This window comes from Colias eurytheme, chromosome 5 (genome assembly GCF_061535395.1).
Source record: "Colias eurytheme isolate Ceu_HAF_F1 chromosome 5, ilColEury1 Martin Lab GWU primary, whole genome shotgun sequence".
Taxonomy (NCBI): domain Eukaryota; kingdom Metazoa; phylum Arthropoda; class Insecta; order Lepidoptera; family Pieridae; genus Colias; species Colias eurytheme.
The window spans coordinates 6,723,621-6,745,071 of NC_142984.1; the positions used below are offsets into that span (position 1 = coordinate 6,723,621).

The 21,451-nt window shown below is 37.6% G+C and overlaps 3 protein-coding genes and 1 long non-coding RNA gene across 4 annotated transcripts in view; 1 reads left to right on the forward strand and 3 right to left on the reverse strand.

Moving 5' to 3' along the window:
- The window catches only part of LOC149908505 (lachesin-like), a 111,247-nt gene extending 96,357 nt beyond the window's left edge, over positions 1-14,890 (reverse strand). Inside the window, exon 1 of the mRNA XM_090102002.1 lies at positions 14,856-14,890. The gene's annotated coding sequence lies outside the window, so the exon portion shown is untranslated. The remainder of the gene's footprint in view (positions 1-14,855) is intronic.
- Positions 2,409-7,802, reverse strand: LOC149908506 (uncharacterized). The gene has a single exon (XM_090102208.1). It carries the CDS (start codon positions 7,800-7,802, stop codon positions 2,409-2,411), a length of 5,394 nt encoding a protein of 1,797 aa, XP_089958334.1.
- Positions 14,891-17,761: 2,871 nt separating the features above from the next.
- LOC149908507 (uncharacterized) lies at positions 17,762-18,393 on the reverse strand. Its single transcript, XR_016456753.1, has 2 exons — positions 18,256-18,393; positions 17,762-18,002 (listed from the first exon to the last, which is right to left on the reverse strand). It is a non-coding gene; the product is annotated as an uncharacterized LOC149908507 (long non-coding RNA).
- Positions 18,394-18,756: 363 nt separating this feature from the next.
- Positions 18,757-21,187, forward strand: LOC149908508 (non-structural maintenance of chromosomes element 1 homolog). The gene is made up of 5 exons (XM_090102295.1): positions 18,757-18,924; positions 19,029-19,327; positions 19,881-20,039; positions 20,218-20,351; positions 20,965-21,187. Exons 1-5 carry the CDS (start codon positions 18,816-18,818, stop codon positions 21,125-21,127), a joined length of 864 nt encoding a protein of 287 aa, XP_089958421.1. The 5' UTR covers positions 18,757-18,815; the 3' UTR covers positions 21,128-21,187.
- Positions 21,188-21,451: the final 264 nt, after the last annotated feature.

Here is a 21,451-nt window from a genome sequence, read left to right on the forward strand (position 1 = left end):
CTTTTAATCGCTTCTTTAGCGCCGCAACTTTTATCTACTTTGTTTGAATTACTTTCGCCCGAGCAGTTCCTGGCAACTTTAAAAGATTTTTATAAATTACGATACTTTCATTGTGATGCAAACCACTGTTTTTGAAAAAATATGACATCAACAAAGTACCTTGATGTATAATAATAATATGTTGCAACTCTAACTGTAGGTATGTATTTAAACCTAGTTAAGTAGGTATAAATATAACTACGGTAGGTATAGTATATAATAGAAGTAGGTATATTCATTTATCATTCATTCATTAATGAAAGAACAAAACACAACTAAAAGTTATCTTCAATGTAACATTCAGTAAGAACTACCTAGTTAGGTACCAAAACGTTCGATTTTTAGAACCATTTATATGGTTCGTACGTTCTGTTTGTTGTTTTTTATTCTTTCTGGGAATTCGAAACAGAATTTATAATAGGCTTTTATGGACTGGCTCGATACGGCTACAAAGCAATGATGAACGGAATCATTTTACAAAGTTATCCGGAACAAAATCATATCAGTACATCGCAGGCATTCTAGAATACACCGCGTATTCTATTTTTGAATCCTCGTTTAAATGATATATATGCTTTGTAGGTTAATACTGCAATGGTATTTATGGCTTTAATTCTATTAGATACTCCTGGTAATAATGAGCATAATTCATTGAACTATCTGAAATAAGCAAACCTTACACGGCTAAATTATATCGGAGCTTATAAACGATATTAAGTTATAATTAATGGATACCTATTCAATAGAAATCTCAAAAATATATTATGTTGGCATTATCTTGAGATATTTCACGTAGAGTAATGTGGGTGAAAAAAATAAAAGATAGAGCTTGCAGATATAAAATTTATAGACTTAATATTGCTTTTATATAATACTAGCTGTCCGCCCCGGCTTCGCCCGTGGTACATATGAAAAATAGATGTTGGCCGATTCTCAGACTTACCCGATATGCACAGAAAATTTCATGAGAATCGGTCCACCCGTTTCGGAGGAGTATGCAGACTAACATTGTGACACGAGAATTTTATATATAAGAAGAAGATGTTTGTTATATTAAGCATGATATTATGTTATTGATGCATTCCTTGTGTAAGTACATTCGATAGACTGTGTCAGAATATACCGTAAACTATTTTAAACGAGGTATACCTCGAAGAGGCAAGCAGGGTGTCCTAGGAGAAAAACAGTTACCTACCCGGTCAACAAAAGCTGATAAAATCTAAATACTTCTGAAAATACAGAATAAGGGATGCCAAACTACCATTCAGTATACCTTCCATACCACGTCAAAGCGATCATTAAAATCTTTTCTACAGAGAGGCGGCCGCAAAATAAATAAAAAATATTATTTAGAATGCATCTTTAGCAGTCGATGGTACTAAAGTGGAAATTTCATACAATGCTATCACAGTGAACAGCGGGACAAAGCGGCCGTGAAATTATTCTGTACTCAAAGCTATTTCAGTATGCAAACGTGGAAAGAAATTAAATCGTATGGAAACTAAAGTTTGTGGCAGATCTAATTTTTTCCTCGTTTTAAGTATATCATTTTATAAACAAGTTACGGATTTGCGGAACTCTTTTAAACGTGAATCTTTATCACAATCAATAACAAAGACGAGGTGAATAACATTAGATGGAATAGAATATGTTAGAGCTGAATAAAATAAGAGAAGTGCGATCAAAGAAATAACAGGAAAGGATCAACTTCAAAATGTGTAAAATAGTAACAATGAAAATATCTTACATTTCTTGTAAAGTACTATTTATTTTCCTGAAACTGGTACTAATAACAACATAATATGATGCTCAATAAATGTCAGTATTATAAACATAAATCAGTGTAATATGATAGCCATTACAATATGAGTCTATCTAGCGACTACCATTAGCCGGCTATCCTTGAACCAATTAACCAAAAACAAATTTTCGTTTTTTTACTAAAACTCAACGTTCCGAAACTTAATTAACACACTTCTAGAAAATGAAAGCAAATTCGTATAATTAAACGGTTGAATTGCACGCAATTGAAACGGAAATATAAATTGAAATGTTCTGAGGCGAAATGTAGATGAGGCCAATGTTTTCGTTTGCTTTTTAACGTCATAAATATTAGGACCAATTGATGACTACTATTGTGGACTGTATGTAGGTTGATGAAAACTCAGTTTCTTCCTTGATAGCTTTTATTCCTCCCAAACTTGATCTCAAATTTACAACAAAATCTCACTTTATTTAAACAATTTACAATGGTATAATAACATAGGTGGCTAAACAGCCGTGGGAAACGATATTGCGGGACGGAAGCACCCCCGCCGTCGCCTACGCGCGCGCCGTCGACTACCGGGTTTAGTTCCGGTTCCGCGCGTTCAACGCGAGCCGGACGCCTCGTTGTCTGGCCGCTCGTCGCTCCTCAACAGCTCTCCCCCCGGCGTAGCATGCGTAGCCTCCTTGGCCACGACGACGAGCTTGCTTACAGGTCTTCTAAACACGCCGCTCCTTGTTCGTACCTCTGCCACCCGCACAGCGCCATCGGGGCCGGCATGAGTGCGCACTACGACACCCATCGGCCATGTGTTGCGGGGCAACGTGTGGTCCATGATTACAACCACGTCGCCTTCCAGTACGCGCCTTGCTGTGTTTCGTGGCTCGCCGCGTGGTACCAGCGTGGGTAAATACTCTTTCACCCAGCGGTGCCAGAAATGATTCGCGAGCGCTTGACTCGCTCGCCACATCTGCCGGTCTTGCACGTCGCATTGTGTCGTCGTAGGTAGGCCCGCCGATGAGCCCAACAGGAAGTGATTAGGCGTAAGCGCCTCCGGGTCGTGCGGGTCGACGCTCACATGCGTCAACGGTCGTGCGTTGACGGAAAACTCGGCCTCCGTAAGTAGCGTGTGTAGTAATTCTTCGCTGGGGGCCCTCTCGTGAAGCGTAGCGCCGAGCGCCGTCTTGATAGAGCGTACTAGCCGCTCCCACGCGCCGCCTTGATTCGGCGCGCCCGGCGGTATGAAACGCCACTCGGTGCGGTGTCGCAGCGCCTCTTCGCTCAGCGCCGCCGCCCACTCGCCGTGTGCCTTCTTCAACTCCTCACTCGCGCCTTTGAAATTAGTCCCATTGTCCGAGTAGATGAGACGCGGCCAGCCTCTACGCGCCGCCATACGCCTTAGCGCCATGATTGCGGAGTCGGTAGACAGCGATGCGACGATTTCGATGTGTACGGCGCGTGACGTGAGACACGTAAATAACGCGCCCCACCGCTTTTCACGCCGTCTTCCAATTTTCACTTGCATTGGTCCGAAGTAGTCCACTCCACAGTTAGTGAAAGGTCTGTGAAATGCGTCTAATCGTGCGCGAGGCAAGTCCCCTTTGGCTGGGACTTGTGGTTTCGTACGTCGCACTTGACACAACGCGCAGCTTCTCGCGACGGCACGTACTGTTGGTCGCAAGTGTATGATCCAATACAATTGTCTTAGGTCGTTGGTCACACGCTCCCTATTTGCGTGTCCCGCTGCGCAGTGTTCTTTTAGAACTAGCAGGCGTGTGACTCGATGTCGGCCGTCTAGAATAATCGGTCGCTTTGTTTCGACCGGCGCCGTAGCCGCGTCGATGCGACCTCTCACTCGCACGATTCCTTCTTCTAATACTGGGTCTAACTTGAATAATTTGCTCGATTTGGTGACTGAGCGCGCTTCCTGTAGTCTCTTTATATCGTCACCAAAGCTATCGTGCTGTGCGCGCTGAATGAGCATTCGCTCTGCGCTTTGAATGTGGCGATACTCCATTTTTGTAGCGGTGCGTTTAATACGCACGTCTACGAAGGTTAACACACGCGCTATCGTACGCACTAACGTTTCGTATTTTGAGAAACGTGCGGGGTCCGGCAGCCAGTCGTACAAGGTAGGCTGCTCGTCGATGTGTAGTACGTCCACGTCGTCCTCTTCGTACGCTTCTCGTTCCGTGGGCCACCGTTCTTCGTCTTCGTTTAAGAAATCCGGTCCGTAAAACCATCTACGTACGTCTACGTCGACGTTGGAAAGTCTTGTAGCGTCGTCCGCGACGTTATGCTGCGTAGGCAGCCATCGCCACTCGGTCTTGTTGGTTAGCTCGGCTATCTCACCGAGCCTGTGTGCGACGAACGGAGTGTAGCGTTTCGCGTCGTTCCTCACCCATTGAACGACGGTTGAGGAGTCCGTCCAATAGACCGTACGTTCGATCTCGTATCGATGTTCCCGCTTTATCGTATCAGCGAGTCTCGCGCCGATAACCGCCGCTTGTAGCTCCAGACGCGGTATGGTTTGTGTGCGTCGGGGAGCTACCTTTGCTTTAGCCGCAATCAATTTGATGTTGTAGCTGCCGTCGTCCTTGAGCGTACGCCAATACGCGACTGCAGCGTAGGCCTGTTCGCTCGCGTCACAAAACACATGTAGCTCGACGCCCCGCGCCTTCGTAGCGTCGTAGCACCGTCGTAGGCGTAGCTTGCTGACTTGTTTTAATTGTGCAAGCCAATCCGCAAATAACTCGCCCTCCTCTGCCGGTATCGCTTCGTCCCACGATATCTGAAGGCGCCACAAGCTTTGTAGTATAATCTTCGCCCGTATAGTGAAGTGGCTTAGAAGTCCCAGCGGGTCGTAGATAGACATGACGGCGCTGAGTGCTTCCCTCTTTGTCGGCGGTCGCTCTCGCTCTCGCACCTCCGCCGGCACGCGATTCATAGATGTATTGAATCCCAATTCGTCTCGTACGGCATCCCACATGAGGCCGAGTATCTTAGGCGTGGGTTGTGAGCCGCCTAGCTGAGTCGGCGCGGTGGCGTGCAGCTCTTGCGGTATGTCTCGCAATATGCGCTCGTTGCTCGCGCTCCACCCACGCAATGTGAAGCCTGCCACAGCGTGCACTTTTCTTGTTTCTTCTACGGCTCTGCACGCCTCTTCTACGTTGTCGTAGCTAACGACCATGTCGTCCATATAATGGCCATTTGTGATAGCCTCCCACGCCAACGGATACTTTTTGGCGTGGGTTTGTGCGTTATGATTACGCACGTAGTGTGCCATGAATGGCGAGCTCGCTGCGCCGAAGATCATCGATGTCATCTTGTACTGTTGCGGTGGTGAATCACGCTTATCACCTCTCCACAGAAATTGTTGTGCAGGCTGATCTTCAGGGCGAATCTTGATTCGTAAGAACATTTCTTGCACGTCCGCTGTTACTGCCACGCTTCCTTCTCTAAACCGGAAGAGTATGCCCGGTAGAGATAGCAACATGTCGGGTCCCTCTAACAACTCGTCGTTGAGACAAACTCCGTAGCTTTTCGCCGCCGCATCGAACACGAGTCTGTGTTTGCCGGGCTTGTTCGGGTTGGTGACGGCAAAATGCGGCAAGTACCAACACACGTTGCTTTTTGCTTCCGATCCGTCGCACGGTACCGCGTATCCTTTTGCAAATAAATTATTTATTTGTCGCGTGTACTCGTCGGCAAACTCCGGTGACGCGTCCATTTTCCTTTCGATGTTTGTTAGGCGACGAAGCGCGTTGTTGTAGCTGAGAGGCATGATAGTGTTGTCTCTTTTCCACGGTAGTCCGACTTCATAACCATTTTCTATTTGTTTTATAGTTTGTTGAACTATCTCTGTGGCTCTTGCGTCGGCGTCGCTAATGCGTGGTTTGTTAGCGATGCATAAGGCTTCTATTTTGAAATGTTCGGCGACCATGTCGTGCAGTCGCTCGTCGAGTTGTTGTTGATGCTCGCTATCGTGCACGTGTAGCACATTATTTTTGTTTATAAGTGCTCTCTGAGGTGCGGTTCCGTGCACCACCCAGCCGAGTTGTGTTCTTGACGCGGCCGGTTCGTCGGGACCGCCCGTGCGCAGCTCACGCGATACGATGCATTCCCAGTGATCTGTACCAATTAGCAGGCCCGCGTGCGCTCGTTCGTAACACACTTCATCGGTGGGTATATCGCGCAAATGTTCATACCGGAGAAGCGAGTTCGGTATGGCTTGTTGATGAAGTTTTAGATTTTTCATCGTTCGCGCTTTCACCGTGTGTGTGATGTCTTCGTTGTTTCCTTTTAGTTGAATGGAAACTAATTTGCTGCTTTTCTCATTTTGTTCCATGTTCGCCCCGTGTATGCAAAGAGGCAATGTGGGGCCCTCTGCGCCGATTTGACGAGCGATATCCTCGTCTATGAGAGATATAGTCGATCCCTCATCCAATAGCGCATGAGTTTTGATCTCCCCCCGTGGACCAACCACGGTGACGGGACACATCTTCAGTAACACGCTGCGTCGAGTAGTTGCGCGGTCCGCAACTGACATAACGGTTTCTTCCGCAGGTGTCGACGGCTCCTCCCTCGGTGCTTCGTTATGCAATGACGAATGATGTGAGCGCTGGCATTCGTTTACGCCGCACAACTTCGCCTTACAGAAATTGCGTCTGTGCTTCCTTGTAGCACATTTAAAACAAATTCCTTTTTGTTTTACTAGCGCCCATCGCTCGTTTACGCTGAGTTTTGTGTATTGCGGGCACGCAGTGAGTTCGTGGTCACGCCCACAACACGGACATGTTTTTTCTTTCTTTTCTTCATTTGTTGATACAATATTGAAGACTGCAGTTTTCCTTCGTGACGCAGGTTTCGACGTTGTTGTCGTAGCGTTGCTCATAGGCGCGTACGTGTATCGCAGCGCCTGATCTGCCTCTCGCATGAGGAAGCGAGATAGCACGATTATTTCTGGATCTATCGTTCCCTCTTGTGTGAACGCATAGTCGCACCAACGCGATCGAATATGTGGACTTAGCTTGTCCAACACCTCTCTCGCTAGCATTGGATTAAATAGATATCCTTTGCGGTCGATCGTTTGTATTGTGCAGACTATATTCTGTAGCTTAACGGCGAAGCTATTTAGTTCTTTCGCCGATGTCCCCGGCCTCGGCATTTTCTTTAATTCGTCCAATGCTCTATCGATGAGTATCTCCGGCCGTCCGAAGCATTGTTCGAGTGTTCGGATTATCAGTGCAGGCGACGTCGCGGTGTGTAGTAATGCCGCCACGGCGTCTCTTGCTTCGCCTCTCAGACACGAGCGTAATCGTTGAATATTTTCCGCGTCTGAGACGTTGTACATTTCTGTCGTGTCTTTGAATGCAGCGCGAAACGGCAGCCACTCTTCAATAGCGCCCGCGTATATTGGGAGCTCTACGTGGCGCAGCCGCGGTCGTGCCATTTTCTCTAACGACGCTGCTAACTGTTCGATGCCCGTTCGGGACTTAGTCGGCGTGGGAGATCGCCCTCGTTGCACGCCGAACCGTAGCTGTCTTTCGTCTTTGTTCGGCTCCCCCCGTGTGTTTATGGGGTTCGCCTGTAGCCAGTCGTCCACCTTCTGATGTTCATCTTGTGCGGTGGTGGTGTCTTCTTGTAGATTTTCTTCCTCTATTGCCGACACCTCGACTTGAAGACGCTTCTTTACGAGCTCTTTTTCAAGCTCGAGCTCCTTGCGGTGAATGGCCGCGAGTTTTTCCGCCGCCTCTAATTCCGCCATTTTAATTCGTGTGGCCGTGCTCCCCGTGGACCGTGCCGATCTGACGGACCTTGTAGGTGATCGCCGCCGTAGTTGCGCTACGTCAGCCGACTCGGTGGCTGTGGTAGTCCTCAACTCCGACGGTGAGGCCGGAGGGTCGAGTATTAAACGTCGAGCCCTCTCCTGCCGCACTTGCTCCATAGCCCGGTCTTCCGTGTCCGCGGCTTCGCCCTGGCTGCGTGTGACGACCATGCTTCGATATTATCCCGTAGATATCGATGGCTTCTTCTTCCAGTAGGGTTTCAGCTCGCTCGTACTCTTGATCCGGCGCTCGATGGACCACTGAATATTGTGGACTGTATGTAGGTTGATGAAAACTCAGTTTCTTCCTTGATAGCTTTTATTCCTCCCAAACTTGATCTCAAATTTACAACAAAATCTCACTTTATTTAAACAATTTACAATGGTATAATAACATAGGTGGCTAAACAGCCGTGGGAAACGATATTGCGGGACGGAAGCACCCCCGCCGTCGCCTACGCGCGCGCCGTCGACTACCGGGTTTAGTTCCGGTTCCGCGCGTTCAACGCGAGCCGGACGCCTCGTTGTCTGGCCGCTCGTCGCTCCTCAACAACTACTATGATAACTACCATTGTGTTCATCTTCACCTTGATCAAGATAATGATTTCTTTCGATATAATTGCATTTAGGTAATATTTTCTGATAAATTAAATGCCTTTATCTTTATGATAATAAATATTTAAATGTCAATCACATCTTCAAAAATTGTTAAATTAAGTACAGGTAAATTAGCTTGGAGAAATTTTTGCGTTTGTAGTAGTGTATGGTCAGCAAAATAAATAAAACAACATTTTATTTTTAGTTTTTATTTTATATATATAAGGGATTTTAAATTGAACTATATGTGTTTCTCCTCTGAAAAAGATGAGACTTTATTTTAATATTTGCACATTTAACATACATATAACTTTTACATTAACAATGTTACTAAAATGAAAAATTTACTAACCTGAAAAAGAAACGACATATAAAGTTTAATTCTTTAGTTTGAGAAGTCAAAGGCTTGCCTCGACCATGTTTTAACACTGGAGCCATTTTGAATGAACAATATAAAGTTACAACACTTACACACAAATTAAACACTAGTTATGGCCCTGCCTTCATACAAAACTGCTGAATACGCCGTTCGCACGGGAATAGAATGTGGATGCGATTTCCCTTAGTTAGCATCCAAGCTTACGTCTTTATAATTATTAAACTGTATAAATTCATTCTTTAACTCCGGTCTGCATCGTGCAGACATGGGTGTAAAAGTCTCATTTTAGCTATTAAATGTAGTTTTTAAGTACATCTGAGTTTTCATTTGGGGCCTCCGGCTGCGGGACATGTAATTCACTTCAACAAATATTATAACAATAATAACAAATAATAACAACAATCAACAAATACAAAATTTATCAATTAAACTACGTACATAATAATTATAATTTTTGAATGAAATGTGTGCTTTCTAACGCTACCAAACGACTGCACGTGGCACCTGCGGACAGCGTAAACTGGTTTATTCTGGTTTTGTGCGTGTTTCCACTTTCCACTATCAAGTGACGATTTATTTATTTGTTTTGTTTCGTAATTATTATGGTCAAATATTAATTATGAAACAAATTATTATGGACACGATATTTTATTGTTTCACGGTAGTCGCCTTGTCGTTTGCTCAAGGACGTAAAATTGAATGATATATTTTTTTTTATAAAGTCAAAACCATTATCTTTCAAATAAAAACTTGTTTTTATTGGAAACAAAAGTGTTGCTAGGAATAAGTATAAAATTAAATAGTAATGTTAGGATATCGAAACATTTTTGTATAGGCCAGAACGATATAGTGGAAACGCGCTCTAAGATCTGAGTAATATACACACCACTACATATGCAAAAATTTCTCCAAGCTAATTTACCTGTAGTATAATATGCCAAATACAGAATTAGTTTTAAATGTTTCAAATTCAAATTCGTTTATTCCTTCAAATAATTAACGTAACCTTAGAGCTAATACATTTAGATGGTAACTGTTTAATGATAGGTATTTAATATTAACACATAAATTAAATACCTACATCAACTTAGACTCAATTTCGAGCCGACGCTATGAGGGTTTCCTAAACTTTTAATGGACTGCATTCAGTTAGCTTTAAGCTAAACGACCTACTTCTGTGCGAGTATCTGGCCATTATACCTTCTTGAACTAAATCTTATTCCAAGTTAAATTCAAGTAACAGAACCTTTGCGTTGCTGTTATTTCATCTTGCTTGATCTTTGAACAAGATTCCGTTTCAAATAGCCATTTAAGTAATGCTACGACATTAAACTGACGCGTATAGCGTAGTAACTCTATCCAAACTAAATTCCACAATCGATTCATTTAATTAACGAAATAGAAGCGAGACTTACAAAACAGCTAAACGTGCTTATAAATTAAATAGCTAATCAAGTCCTGTTTGTTAAAAATGCTAGGATATCCAGCTACGGAATTAGAATTGCTTTTCTTAATCGGTTGAGGTGAGCGGCAACCTCGTAGCACTCAATGTCGCTTCCGACGCGGCTGTTTTCAATACACCTCCAAATTGCTCCATTAAAAGTTCCTCAACTGCCTTCAACTCGAATTGTTAACAGTTCACGAGTACCGAATATTGAACAATAACAAGAATACTACATAGCTGTTACGTAACAAGGTAACAATGCTCTGTAAAATTGTAAAGATCGCAGTAATCTACCCGTGGAAGGTGTTATGTAAACGAATATTGTATCGACGTAACTGGCTGATACTGCGCTTATTATGGCTTTAAAATATTGAGAGTCAGCCATCGTTGGACGTCGACTTGCTTATAAACTAGCTGATAATATTTTTTACATTTATTATCGTATACTTTCATACGTATTAAAGCTAATAAGAACATACCTCATCAGTATTCATACTCGCCATAAATCTACAATTACAAAGTAATACCTAATTAAAAATTGTATTACATTTTATCAAGTACTACTAGATACTATTTAATATAATATTATGTTACTTTTTAAAAATACAAATTTTTTTGAACGGCAATTTTTTGACACGACTATGGTACTCAGGTAATAGGGAATTGGCAAGAAAAAAAAATACTAAGAATTAAAAACTTCTAAAGATTTCACTTGAACAAAAATAAAATAGATAACTGAGAGTAAAAACAGTTATTTGAGTATTTTAAAATAATATTTATGATAGCAAACTCAGTATCTTCATTTAACTCTCTTTAAATAAAAAAAAAAATACATTTAATTTAAAAACACCAACCGCTAAACTTTCGATTCTAGTATTAACTAATTGCAGTCGACGTAAAAGCTTCCAACTCCTTACTTCGTAAGTTTTCTAAACTACCTTTCAAAAGATTTTTAAGCGGCGTAGTGTAATCATCTAGCGGTAGCGGTAAACTTTAACTACAATTTGGCACACTTTCAAACTTCCCCACGGTACATGGTTATTTCTTCTCTTTGTAGTTCGATTAAAACATGCAGTTGCTCCATCCAGTCTATTCACATGTTCAGAATAGTTTTCATAGAGGGTACGTGGAAAATATTTTTCGCGCGCACTCATTTTTTATTGCTATCCTTTGAAAGCGTAACTTTCGAATAAATAGAGGTGCATTTATTTTAAATTCCTCTTTATTTGTGGACAGGTACTGTCTCTGTAGCGCTTTGCTTCTGGAATTCGTAGTGCATTTTGTCATAAGAATAGATTTTTTGCAACGAAGACCGATAGTATTGCGACGTTAATAATTTAAATAAATTTATAATAATAACCATAAATCTATGTTAAGTCGACTCTACCTATAAATTAATGAAAAAAAAAATCGGATTATTACTTATAACTAATTTGTTTTTAAGAATATCAATACATATTACAAATGTAGAGCTTGAAATGAATAAAATGAAATGATATAATCCTAAAAAAACCTTTTGATCAAGAGTCATAAATAAATTTAATTGTTATTTTAGAGTTTAAGCAACGAAATATTTTGCACTAATGTTTGTATAAATCCTGCTTACCTGCCTCACATACGTTAGGTGTTTTGAATGCGAAGCCAAATTGACTCCATTAAAAGTTTTGAAAGCGCTCCGTAGCTTAGATAATTTACGGAACGAGTTATGCCTTCTATTAAAAGCATGCGTGGGTACTGAAAACTAATGAATTTATTCCCATATTCATATTTCGACGCTAATTCCTGAGAATGTAATGAATGGGCGCTCCTTATTTTTGGTTTAATGGAGCATTGGAGGTACCTAAGTACTTTATATCGCTTTGTGTGGTTATAAAATGCTAAAATTTAGACGGGAATTTAATGAAATTACCAACTCATCTTCTAGAGTACGAACACATCTTCTAATCAAAATAGTACCTAACCTTTGAAAAGCTTTCAAAATCTTAACTATAAAATACAAACAATTTCCAACTTTTAACCAATTTTTTTTTATTCTAAATTATTATCACTTCCATTGAGCTCTTGTCTCTGGAATTTTACTTAACTTATATACCTTGTATATACCCAAGAAGCTTATATCTAATACACTGGAGATTTCAGTATGAACATCACACCTAAGTCCTAACTAGGCAAGTTGGTGTGAAAGGGATAAAAAACATACAGGCGTCATTCCATGTCATATTTTCTTGTTACAAGTTATTGGTCATAGTGCAATCTCCAGTGTATTAGATATTTAAGCTTCTTGTATAGACCTATATATTATTAGGAGTGTTGTTCAACATCAGTCTCATGCCAAAATGAACTTATGCAAAGTACAAAAAAAAATTAAAATAAACTATTCGAAACTTTAAAACGGAAAAATTACTTTATAAAGTTGGTAAATTTATTTATAAAATAATTTCTATTATCGTAGATATTTTAATCCTGATTTAATTTCCAAACCAGTCCAATTAATAAGCAACACAAATTTTGGGTCTTTTTTTCCGCACTTATTCCATCGTTTTCGTAAGTCCCAGGCGGAAAAAAACTTTTCAAGACTACATAGAACTGTGTTGTTCATTGCTTTTCTTTAATTTTGATACGAAACTTTTCCAGGAGTGGAGAACCTTATTTATTATTGTGACTCTTGAATTTCTTTAACCAGTTGCCTTCCCAGCATTTTGAGAAGCCATGAAAAGTATAACGTGACGAACTTATTTTTCAATTAATTGTAAGGCGATACAGTGAGTTTCCAAGATCTAAGTACATAAATGTCCACATTTTTTCCAAGTTCTGGAAAAGTGAACAGTAACGAAGTTAAATTGGAGATAGATCACGTAGGTAATATTCCTATGTGCCGTAATTAAGTGTGTACATTTCTAGGAATTAGGTATAAAGTATATTATTCGATAATACAGCATCTATGTTCTGAACAAATGCCGCAGTCTTCCCAATTAGATGATAAATTAGTTACATTGTATATACTCATAATATAAAGTTTGCCGCCTGAAATAGGTGGATGCGGTCGTGCGGAGTCAAAGTCCTATAATTGATAAGAGAACCTTGCTCGGGACACAGGACGCAACAATTAGGGTACGGAGCAGTAATTAGGTCCCCAATAGAACCATACTTGTGTAGAAGTTGTGTGTTCAATTTTGCTCTCGTATACCTATGTATAAACTAGTTAGGTTGTATTTTGTAGGAAACGGGCAAAATTTTAGATTATAGGAAATTAAACTTCAATGACACAATATTATGACAGTGTGCAGCTGTTGTTGCATCTCAAGAAAAAATTTCAATATTATATTATAGAGTATAGACTATATTAGTTAACATAGCTACAGTAAAACGGGTAGGTACCTACTTAGCTTGCGCATAAAACAAATAATTCATGAAAGCTAATAATTTACTACTAAACTAGTACCTAGTTTGTTAAAATAACTTAATATATATGTTTGTTAAAATAACTTAATGGATATTAATTTTCTGTTGAAGTTAAGTTATTGTCCATTGTTTTAAGAATTATCGTGAAATAAATATATAGCCGTTCATTGACGATAAATACCTATATACCTATAATTATATCTATATTTTAGTCTGTGCGTTACTTCCTAGAAATGCTTTGGTAGAGGCAAGTTACTTTAACAAAACTTTGTTGACATTTAAAAGTTAGTGATATTATAATATTATAAGTTCGTTTCAACCGAGATTCCGAACCGATGTTAAAGTAAACAATTTGACGATTCAAAAGTTTACTTTGTATAGTCAATTATGTGTTTGGGTATGTTTCTATGTTGTTGGTTATCTACCAAGAGAGCTTAATACAAAAATAATTATTACCATTCATTCAAATTTAAGAGAACCTACAAACAATAAAATAGTAACACGTATTTTTCCGGCTCCAAGGTATCAGTGTCGTAAATATCTTATATTAGTTGTAATTTTAGTTGTTGGCGTATTTTTATTGTCAAAAAGCTACAATTTAAAAGAAAAGAAGCTATCACAAACACGATCGCAATTAAAACGGTCCGTGTAATTGAGCACCGCAGTCGATCGCCAGTGACATTCGGAAAAATGTGGTTTAGAAAAGTCTTTTTAAAGAAAATATCAGGGTCCTAATTTTAGTCACTATAATAATATAAGCCTTTGATATTGTTTTGTAAACTATTGAAACTAAATAAGCTGAGAAATTAAGCGTAAATTGGTTTTTCAGAACCACATAAATATATCGAGATCCTATATTTCTGTGTTCAGAACATATCAATTTATTCGTGAGATCCGATGGTAGGTACCTATTTGTTTTTAAATATTTAACAAGACTGTGAATAGTTTTATTGTAAAGGGTAAAAGCACAATAGCACCAAACCTTTCTTCCGTTACTATTTTTGATATACCTAGGTACGTAATAGGTATCAATTGCACTTTGAAATGTAAGACCCATAATATGATGGCACTTTTATATTATGAATAAATAGATTATGATATAGGTAGGTACATAGTTAAGTAAATATTTTTAATATCATTGTAAGAGTTGAAAATTGAAATATCCCAGCTACTCCATTTATGTCAGCAGCGGGCGCCCAAGGCTTTAGAGAGTTCAGAGGAACCTCGGCAAACCAAATCACATATTATATTACTTAACTAATTTTCCGCCCGCGGCTAGTAGGATAGGATAGGATAGTTACTAAGTACCTAATAATATCTACTACCTCCGTGACGCATATCATCTTCCATATTATCATAATGGTGTATGTAGGTGTGGTAGGTACAATTATTAATTACTCACATTTCATTCAATTACAACGCCACCTTCCGGTACCTGTATACACAATTTACATACTTTATATAGAAAGTTGCTGTTTATGATGTAAATTATAGATGGCACTATATTATCACTACACATAGTATAAAACAAAGTCGCTTTCCCTGTCCCTATGTCCCTATGTCCCTTTGTACGGACATAGGGACATAGGGACTACGCAACTACGCAACTACGCAAGTTGAAACTACGCAACGGATTTTAATGCGGTTTTTTTAATAGATAGAGAGATTCAAGAGGAAGGTTTATATGTATAATAAAATCCATCAAACAGTGGAGAAGTACTGTTATTTTTGAGGTTTCTGATGTGATGTCGTAAAAAATTACATTTTTTCCGCTTACATTGCACACGCAGGCTGAACCCTACGAGTTTTATCAAAATAATGTACTAAGTATTATACACATTGAAAAGGTCTACAGAAAAGTCCGCGGTGGTATATGTCTATCTCTTATGGATAACCCACAATAACTTTTTTTTGTCATTTATTTTTTACGACAAATAATGGCTAATTTTCGAAGCGATTTTAACCAATACAGCATTAATCCTTAACCAATTAAATACCTTGAATACATTGTTCATTTAATATAGATCTATATGGCCCTTTACACCGTATGATTTAAATGAATATTTTCGAAGATATTACAGATTTAAAAATTGCGGGACGTAGCGTTTGCGGCGGCACCGGCCGGCCACCCGGCTATATATTTTATACCCGTGCGAAGCCGGAGCGGGCCGCTATGTTTTTAATTTTTATATACAACGTTCACAGCACAGGTTCACAGTTTTTCTGTAGTGTAGGTATTTATAGTACGACATATAAGAGATGAAATTAATTATTTTGGAACTAATTCGTTTTTCATTACCTGGCAACCCTGAATTGGCAATGTAGCTGTCAAGTTGAATAAAAATTTGTTGTTTTTTTCGTGAAGTGGAGAATTATTGAGATAAAATTGTTATTTAGAACAAGAAATTTAAATAAAAAAGGAGACATCATGAAAAAGGTTAAACGTAGCGGTGTCCGTGATGTGGTGTATAAAGTTTTTATTCGGTGTTTGTCCGAATTTCAAGCTGGAAATTTATTGACTGATTTGGAAAACGTTTACAAACGTACAGCAGAATATACCGGTGAGATTCCATTTATTTTTGCTCAGTACTACGTAAAATAGAATATTCCATTAGTGACGAGTGTTTAATGTATGTATGTATGGCGATTATTACGTTTTCGCAATTTAATTTGAGGTTATTTGTATGTAAACAAAAACTAGTTTTTATAGTGCGACCAGCACAATTTGAGTCAAGAAGTTATATCCAATCCAACCAGCCTCAAATAAAGTACCTAGTTTAGATTTTACTACATAGTATAGTGATAACTGTTTTCATACAGCTATCTATCTATTAATCAATCAAACCATAATAAAAAAAATCATATTTACTGTATCATATTTACAGATACTGAAGATGCCCCGTACCCTCTTGCCAGTACTTCGAAACAGAGTGATGAAGGAGTAGAATATTTAGATTTTGATGAATTATATTAATGTACAAAATTTATCTACAAAAAAATAAAAATATATGTGGTTTTCAAATCGCCTTGTTTTTTTCTACCCGACGGACCCAGAAAGAGGGTAATGTGTTTGAGCTGCATGTATGCTTGTTTGTTTGTATGTTTGATTCTATGTGCGCCTCTGCAGTCTAAGCACTTGACCGATTTTTATAAAATAACTAATTCCAAATACATTTAAGTAAAATTTGACCTAGGTAGGTCAATTAAAATACTAATGTATTTTTGTCTTAAATTTACACTATTGCTACAATGAAACAATTATAACGGTTTAAATCGCGGTATTTATTTTAGATTATATATATAGATTTTTGGATTTTTATTCTATAGTATCAAGATCGCTTGCGTCGCAGTATCAGTGTTGCTATATGAGCGACGGTGGCGCCCTCATTTATTTTCATCTCTTTTGTGACTTGTGTCGCACTGTAGTATCAGCATTGCACCCGTGCGAAGCCGGGGCGGGTCGCTAGTCTACAATAAATTAATCGTATATCTTTTTTGAAATCAGTAAAACGAAACCCTATTAATTATATTATTATTTAATGATACATTTTTATTTTTTCATTGATTAATAAATAGTTTAATACGTAGACAGAGAATCCAATAGACACCGGCAATGCGTGTCGCAGAAAGAGATAAAAAAGAATACGTCACAATATTTAGGGTTACCATGTGAGGGAAAAATTACCCCGCAATTTGTAAGATACAAATCTCTCAATATCATTATTCACATAACATAAGTGGATAATAATGAGATATCCACATTACATACTTACATGTTTATACTAATATTATAAAGAGAAAATGTTTGTAATTATGTATGTACATATGTATGTATGGTTTTCGGAGCGCAGCTAGTATATAATAAACATATTACTTTTAGATGGGTAATACATATTATGTATATACACATACCTATATATTATATAATCCATACTATATAATATTATAAATGCGAAAGTAACTCTGTCTGTCTGTCTGTTACTCAATCACGCCTAAACTACTAAAACAATTTGCATGAAATTTGGTATGTAGATATTTTGATACCTGAGAAAGGACATAGGCTACCTTTTATTGCGAAATATGTACCACGGGCGAAGCCGGGGTGGACCACTAGTATGTATAATATATATCATTATCATAATCCCATATAAAAATGTGTATGTAATGATAATGTAGATGAAAACTCGATTGTTCATTATTTATTATAAAATAAAATAAAAAAATAAAAGAATGTTTATTTTCGTAAGTATTAACAGATACACACGTTAATTATATTGACCGACCCGCGAACGCGCAAAAAAAACGAAATTTACTTAATAATAATTTATTGTAATAAAAAAATTACATTTAAATTATCTCTAACTTAATTAACTACGTCCCTCCGGTTCAATGTTGGAAGTTGGAACCAAGAGTGTCCATTGTCTTCGGCGGGGCAGCGTCGCGGTGGTGGTGATTGCCGTAATACTTTCTAACCTTCGGTTTTGGTTTCCAATCTGTTCATCCTGTAGCTACAATCCAAATTTGTCGTAAATTATCCGGTTCAGGAAAACTGGAACAAGCCATTGAATATTTCAGATATTTAATTAAATACACACTGCAGAATATATATTATTATTACCCATAATAGTGGGTAACAATTTGTAGAAAAGTTGGCAACACAAAATTTTTTAGGTTAAAATTTATAATTGTTATTTTTGTGGTTTTTAAACAATGTATTCAAGTCAACAGCACGTGATACACAATATATTAACACGCTGAAATATCATGAAGGCCTATAAACTGATAAAGAGTTGTATACTTACGAGTGAAAAGACAATCCAGGCATTTTCGTTCCACTATCACTTTAACACCCTTTAACGCTACACCGCACCATGGTATTATTTTATAAGGTATTAACAGTAAGTCTAAATCATTAAAAACCAAACATACCATGAATTACGTAACTTAGGACATGTAAAAACTATATTTTTAGGGAAGACGATAGTTAGCTGTCAAACTTTGTTTAGCAAAGTAGGTTTCTTTTCTTGAAAAAAGTGGCACGCTGGGTGAAACAAAAAATTTTATCCTTCTCTCTCATTTCTTTACACAACACCGGCATAAGTTGCTCTTTTTCTTGTGTGAATGCGACATAAACTATCAATTTGTCTATTGGTTTCTCTGTCTACGGTTTAATACTACCGGTCATAGCTCGTATATTACATACTTAATCTGTGGTGATATCTTATAGCTGACACTTGACAGCTGTCTAAATTTTGTTATTGTTCTTTATTAAATGCCGCCAGTTTTTTACTGCTGTGTACTGGATTTTATCCCAAGTGAGATAAAAAACTTAACAAAATAAGAAAAACAGTGGAATTTAATAATGGTAACCACAGAATACGGTGATCTTCATCGTTATTTATTAAGAACAGTGGCTAGTTTAGGAGTGTTATCGCTAAATGAAGCTGAAAAACTTTTAACGGATTTGTATGGTTTGTATTTTTATTTGAACTACTATATTACTTGCTCTGTGATTTGAACCTTCCTTGCCTATTTCTACTGATCCAATTTTAATTATTAATTATTTATATTTCAGCCGATCAACATTTTTCTATCGCAGATTTAGTTAAACAGATAAACGAACAAATAAAGCCTTTGAAACAATCTATTAAAATAACAAATGACGAATATACTTCAGAAGAAGTGATAATATTCTTATCTTTGGGCTATGATGAAGCCACAAAATCTCAAAACTTATTTTCTCAATCTGAACTTGAGTATTTTAGAATGCTTTTAGAACAAATCATGACTACCGAAGGAAGGCAAATTACAGGAATTCATGCTCTTAATTTAGTTGGAAGTATGAAATCGTCTTACACCAAGACAGATGCACAAGTGAGTATGCACATTGCCAAATGAAAAGTTATTAAGCATCCCTAGATGATAATGCACCATAACATGTGTTACATGGTGTCTTGTGTCAATCATTATTTAGATACATTATTGAAATGAATGATATGCAAACTAGGTACTTACAGCTTCATGTTGGCAGGTGATTGATGAAGCTTTCTATTTTATATCCTGCAAGTTAGCCTGACATGTGATAGCAAAATTCAATAGCACATCAATGAAAATATTTTTTTAAATTCCAAGACCAGTATTTTTTATGTTCAAACATGCAACTAAGAAAACCTATCAGCTTTGGCAGTATTTATTTTTTATTTATTTCATTAGAAATACCAACGTTTGTTTACATTGAAGCATTAACTATTAACTTAGACTTAAATGTTTTAGTAAATGTAACAAACAATTACAGGTATTTACAACATGCAAAATATAAATTACACAAACCAACCATTAATTTTATATACTACAAACAACAAAAAAAAAACAGTATTATGATAGATTGTTTACCGTAGATATAATAAAATATATACCATGTTTTCAGAAATTGCTAGACACTTGGTGCCGCATGCGATACCTTGATAAAGAAGAAAACAACTATGCTTTAGGTGTGAGAACTATTCATGAATTTGAAGGCTATTTCAGAGAGAATATGCCAGATACTATTGAAGAATGTTGCCTGTGCAAGCAAATTGTATTTAGAGTAAGTTGTAAACTATAAAATCTATCAGAAAATTAACAAGAATTTAAAGTCTATATTGAAAAATGAATATGATCCAAACCACATATTGATACACATATTTTCAAATACGTTTTATTTTATATATACCAGAAAATTACAATTCTCACCAAGCTAGAATAAATTGTTTATATAATTTCAGGGTTACAATTGTATAGGATGTTCTAAAGCAGTGCACACTCGCTGCCTCAATAAATATCTAGAAAAAGTGTCAAAATGGCCATGCTGTAAGATTGATTTCAGTCCAGAGCACTTGGAAAGGCTTGTTTGTCAGAGGTATAGTTAAACTTAAAAAATTTGAGTCATAATTCTGTTTATTATAATTAGGCCACTCCCCCATTGCGATACGCACAGGCGATTCAAGTATCCTGCAAGTCTTGGAGACTAGTCGCCGCGGAATATCTCACATACATTGTACCGTTAGCATAGTGTGCGAGCCTACATACAAATGTATGTGAGATACTCCGCGGCTTTTGCTTTAACTGTATGTTTGTGTGTAATTGACTCAATTCTATCTAGAAATAAATGTTTTTTCTTTCTTTCTTCTTCTTTCAATTAGGCCAGATTTTGACCTGCTTTAAATGGACATATTTAATTCAAATGTACAAGGGATTCAATGAAGGTGATGAAGGGATACAAGGGAAGGTTCTGTTTAAATACAATAATTTCATGTGTTTGAGATTAGTTACTTAGTTGTAATAAGAAGATTGATCAAGAGGCAAAAAAACAATTGTGGCTTGATTTCTCAATATTTAAACATGTTCTTTAAAAAAGTACATGGAGATTTTTTCTCTTTCTGTTGATATTTATGTGAAAATAAAAATGAAAATTCATGCATTAGCCTTAAATTTTAAAATGTTTGGATTTTCTAACACATTATTTTATCCAGTTCCAGATTCACCCAGAGCCAAAGGTCAATAGAACATGAAGCCGAGGTATCTACAGAAGCTGCAGATAAATCGGACGAATTGACACAAGAAATATCGAGCCAAGATATTATACCGGAAATATCTCAGCGGATAACAAGGAAACGTAAGAGGCAAAATGAATAGTTTTTTGTATGTAGTTATTTTGTTTGTTGATTCTATGATTAAAAGTCATTACTTTATATACCTATATTTATTTTTTATTTAATTTTCCCTAGCCAGACATTACTAAATTTAATTTTGTTGAGATTGTAACACACTAGAAAGGTTAAAAGCTTTTGAGTGCTTTTATTCTTTAAATACTTATCTATAAGTACTAAATTTTTAAATACAGAGATAAATTATTATGCCATTAAAATATGGTAAATTGGATTAAAATATATAACGAATGTTTAAGACTAAAATTCTTTAAAATATATTTTTGACTTTGATTTCAATTGAAGTACCAAA

Coding starts and splice junctions, on each gene's coding strand:
- LOC149908508 (XM_090102295.1), top strand. CDS start 18,816: ATGGTAACCACAGAATACGGTGATCTTCATCGTTATTTATTAAGAACA. Junction 18,925..19,028: donor ACTTTTAACGGATTTGTATG/GTTTGTATTTTT, acceptor TTTATATTTCAG/CCGATCAACATTTTTCTATC. Junction 20,040..20,217: donor GCAAGCAAATTGTATTTAGA/GTAAGTTGTAAA, acceptor ATATAATTTCAG/GGTTACAATTGTATAGGATG.
- LOC149908506 (XM_090102208.1), bottom strand. CDS start 7,802: ATGGTCGTCACACGCAGCCAGGGCGAAGCCGCGGACACGGAAGACCGG.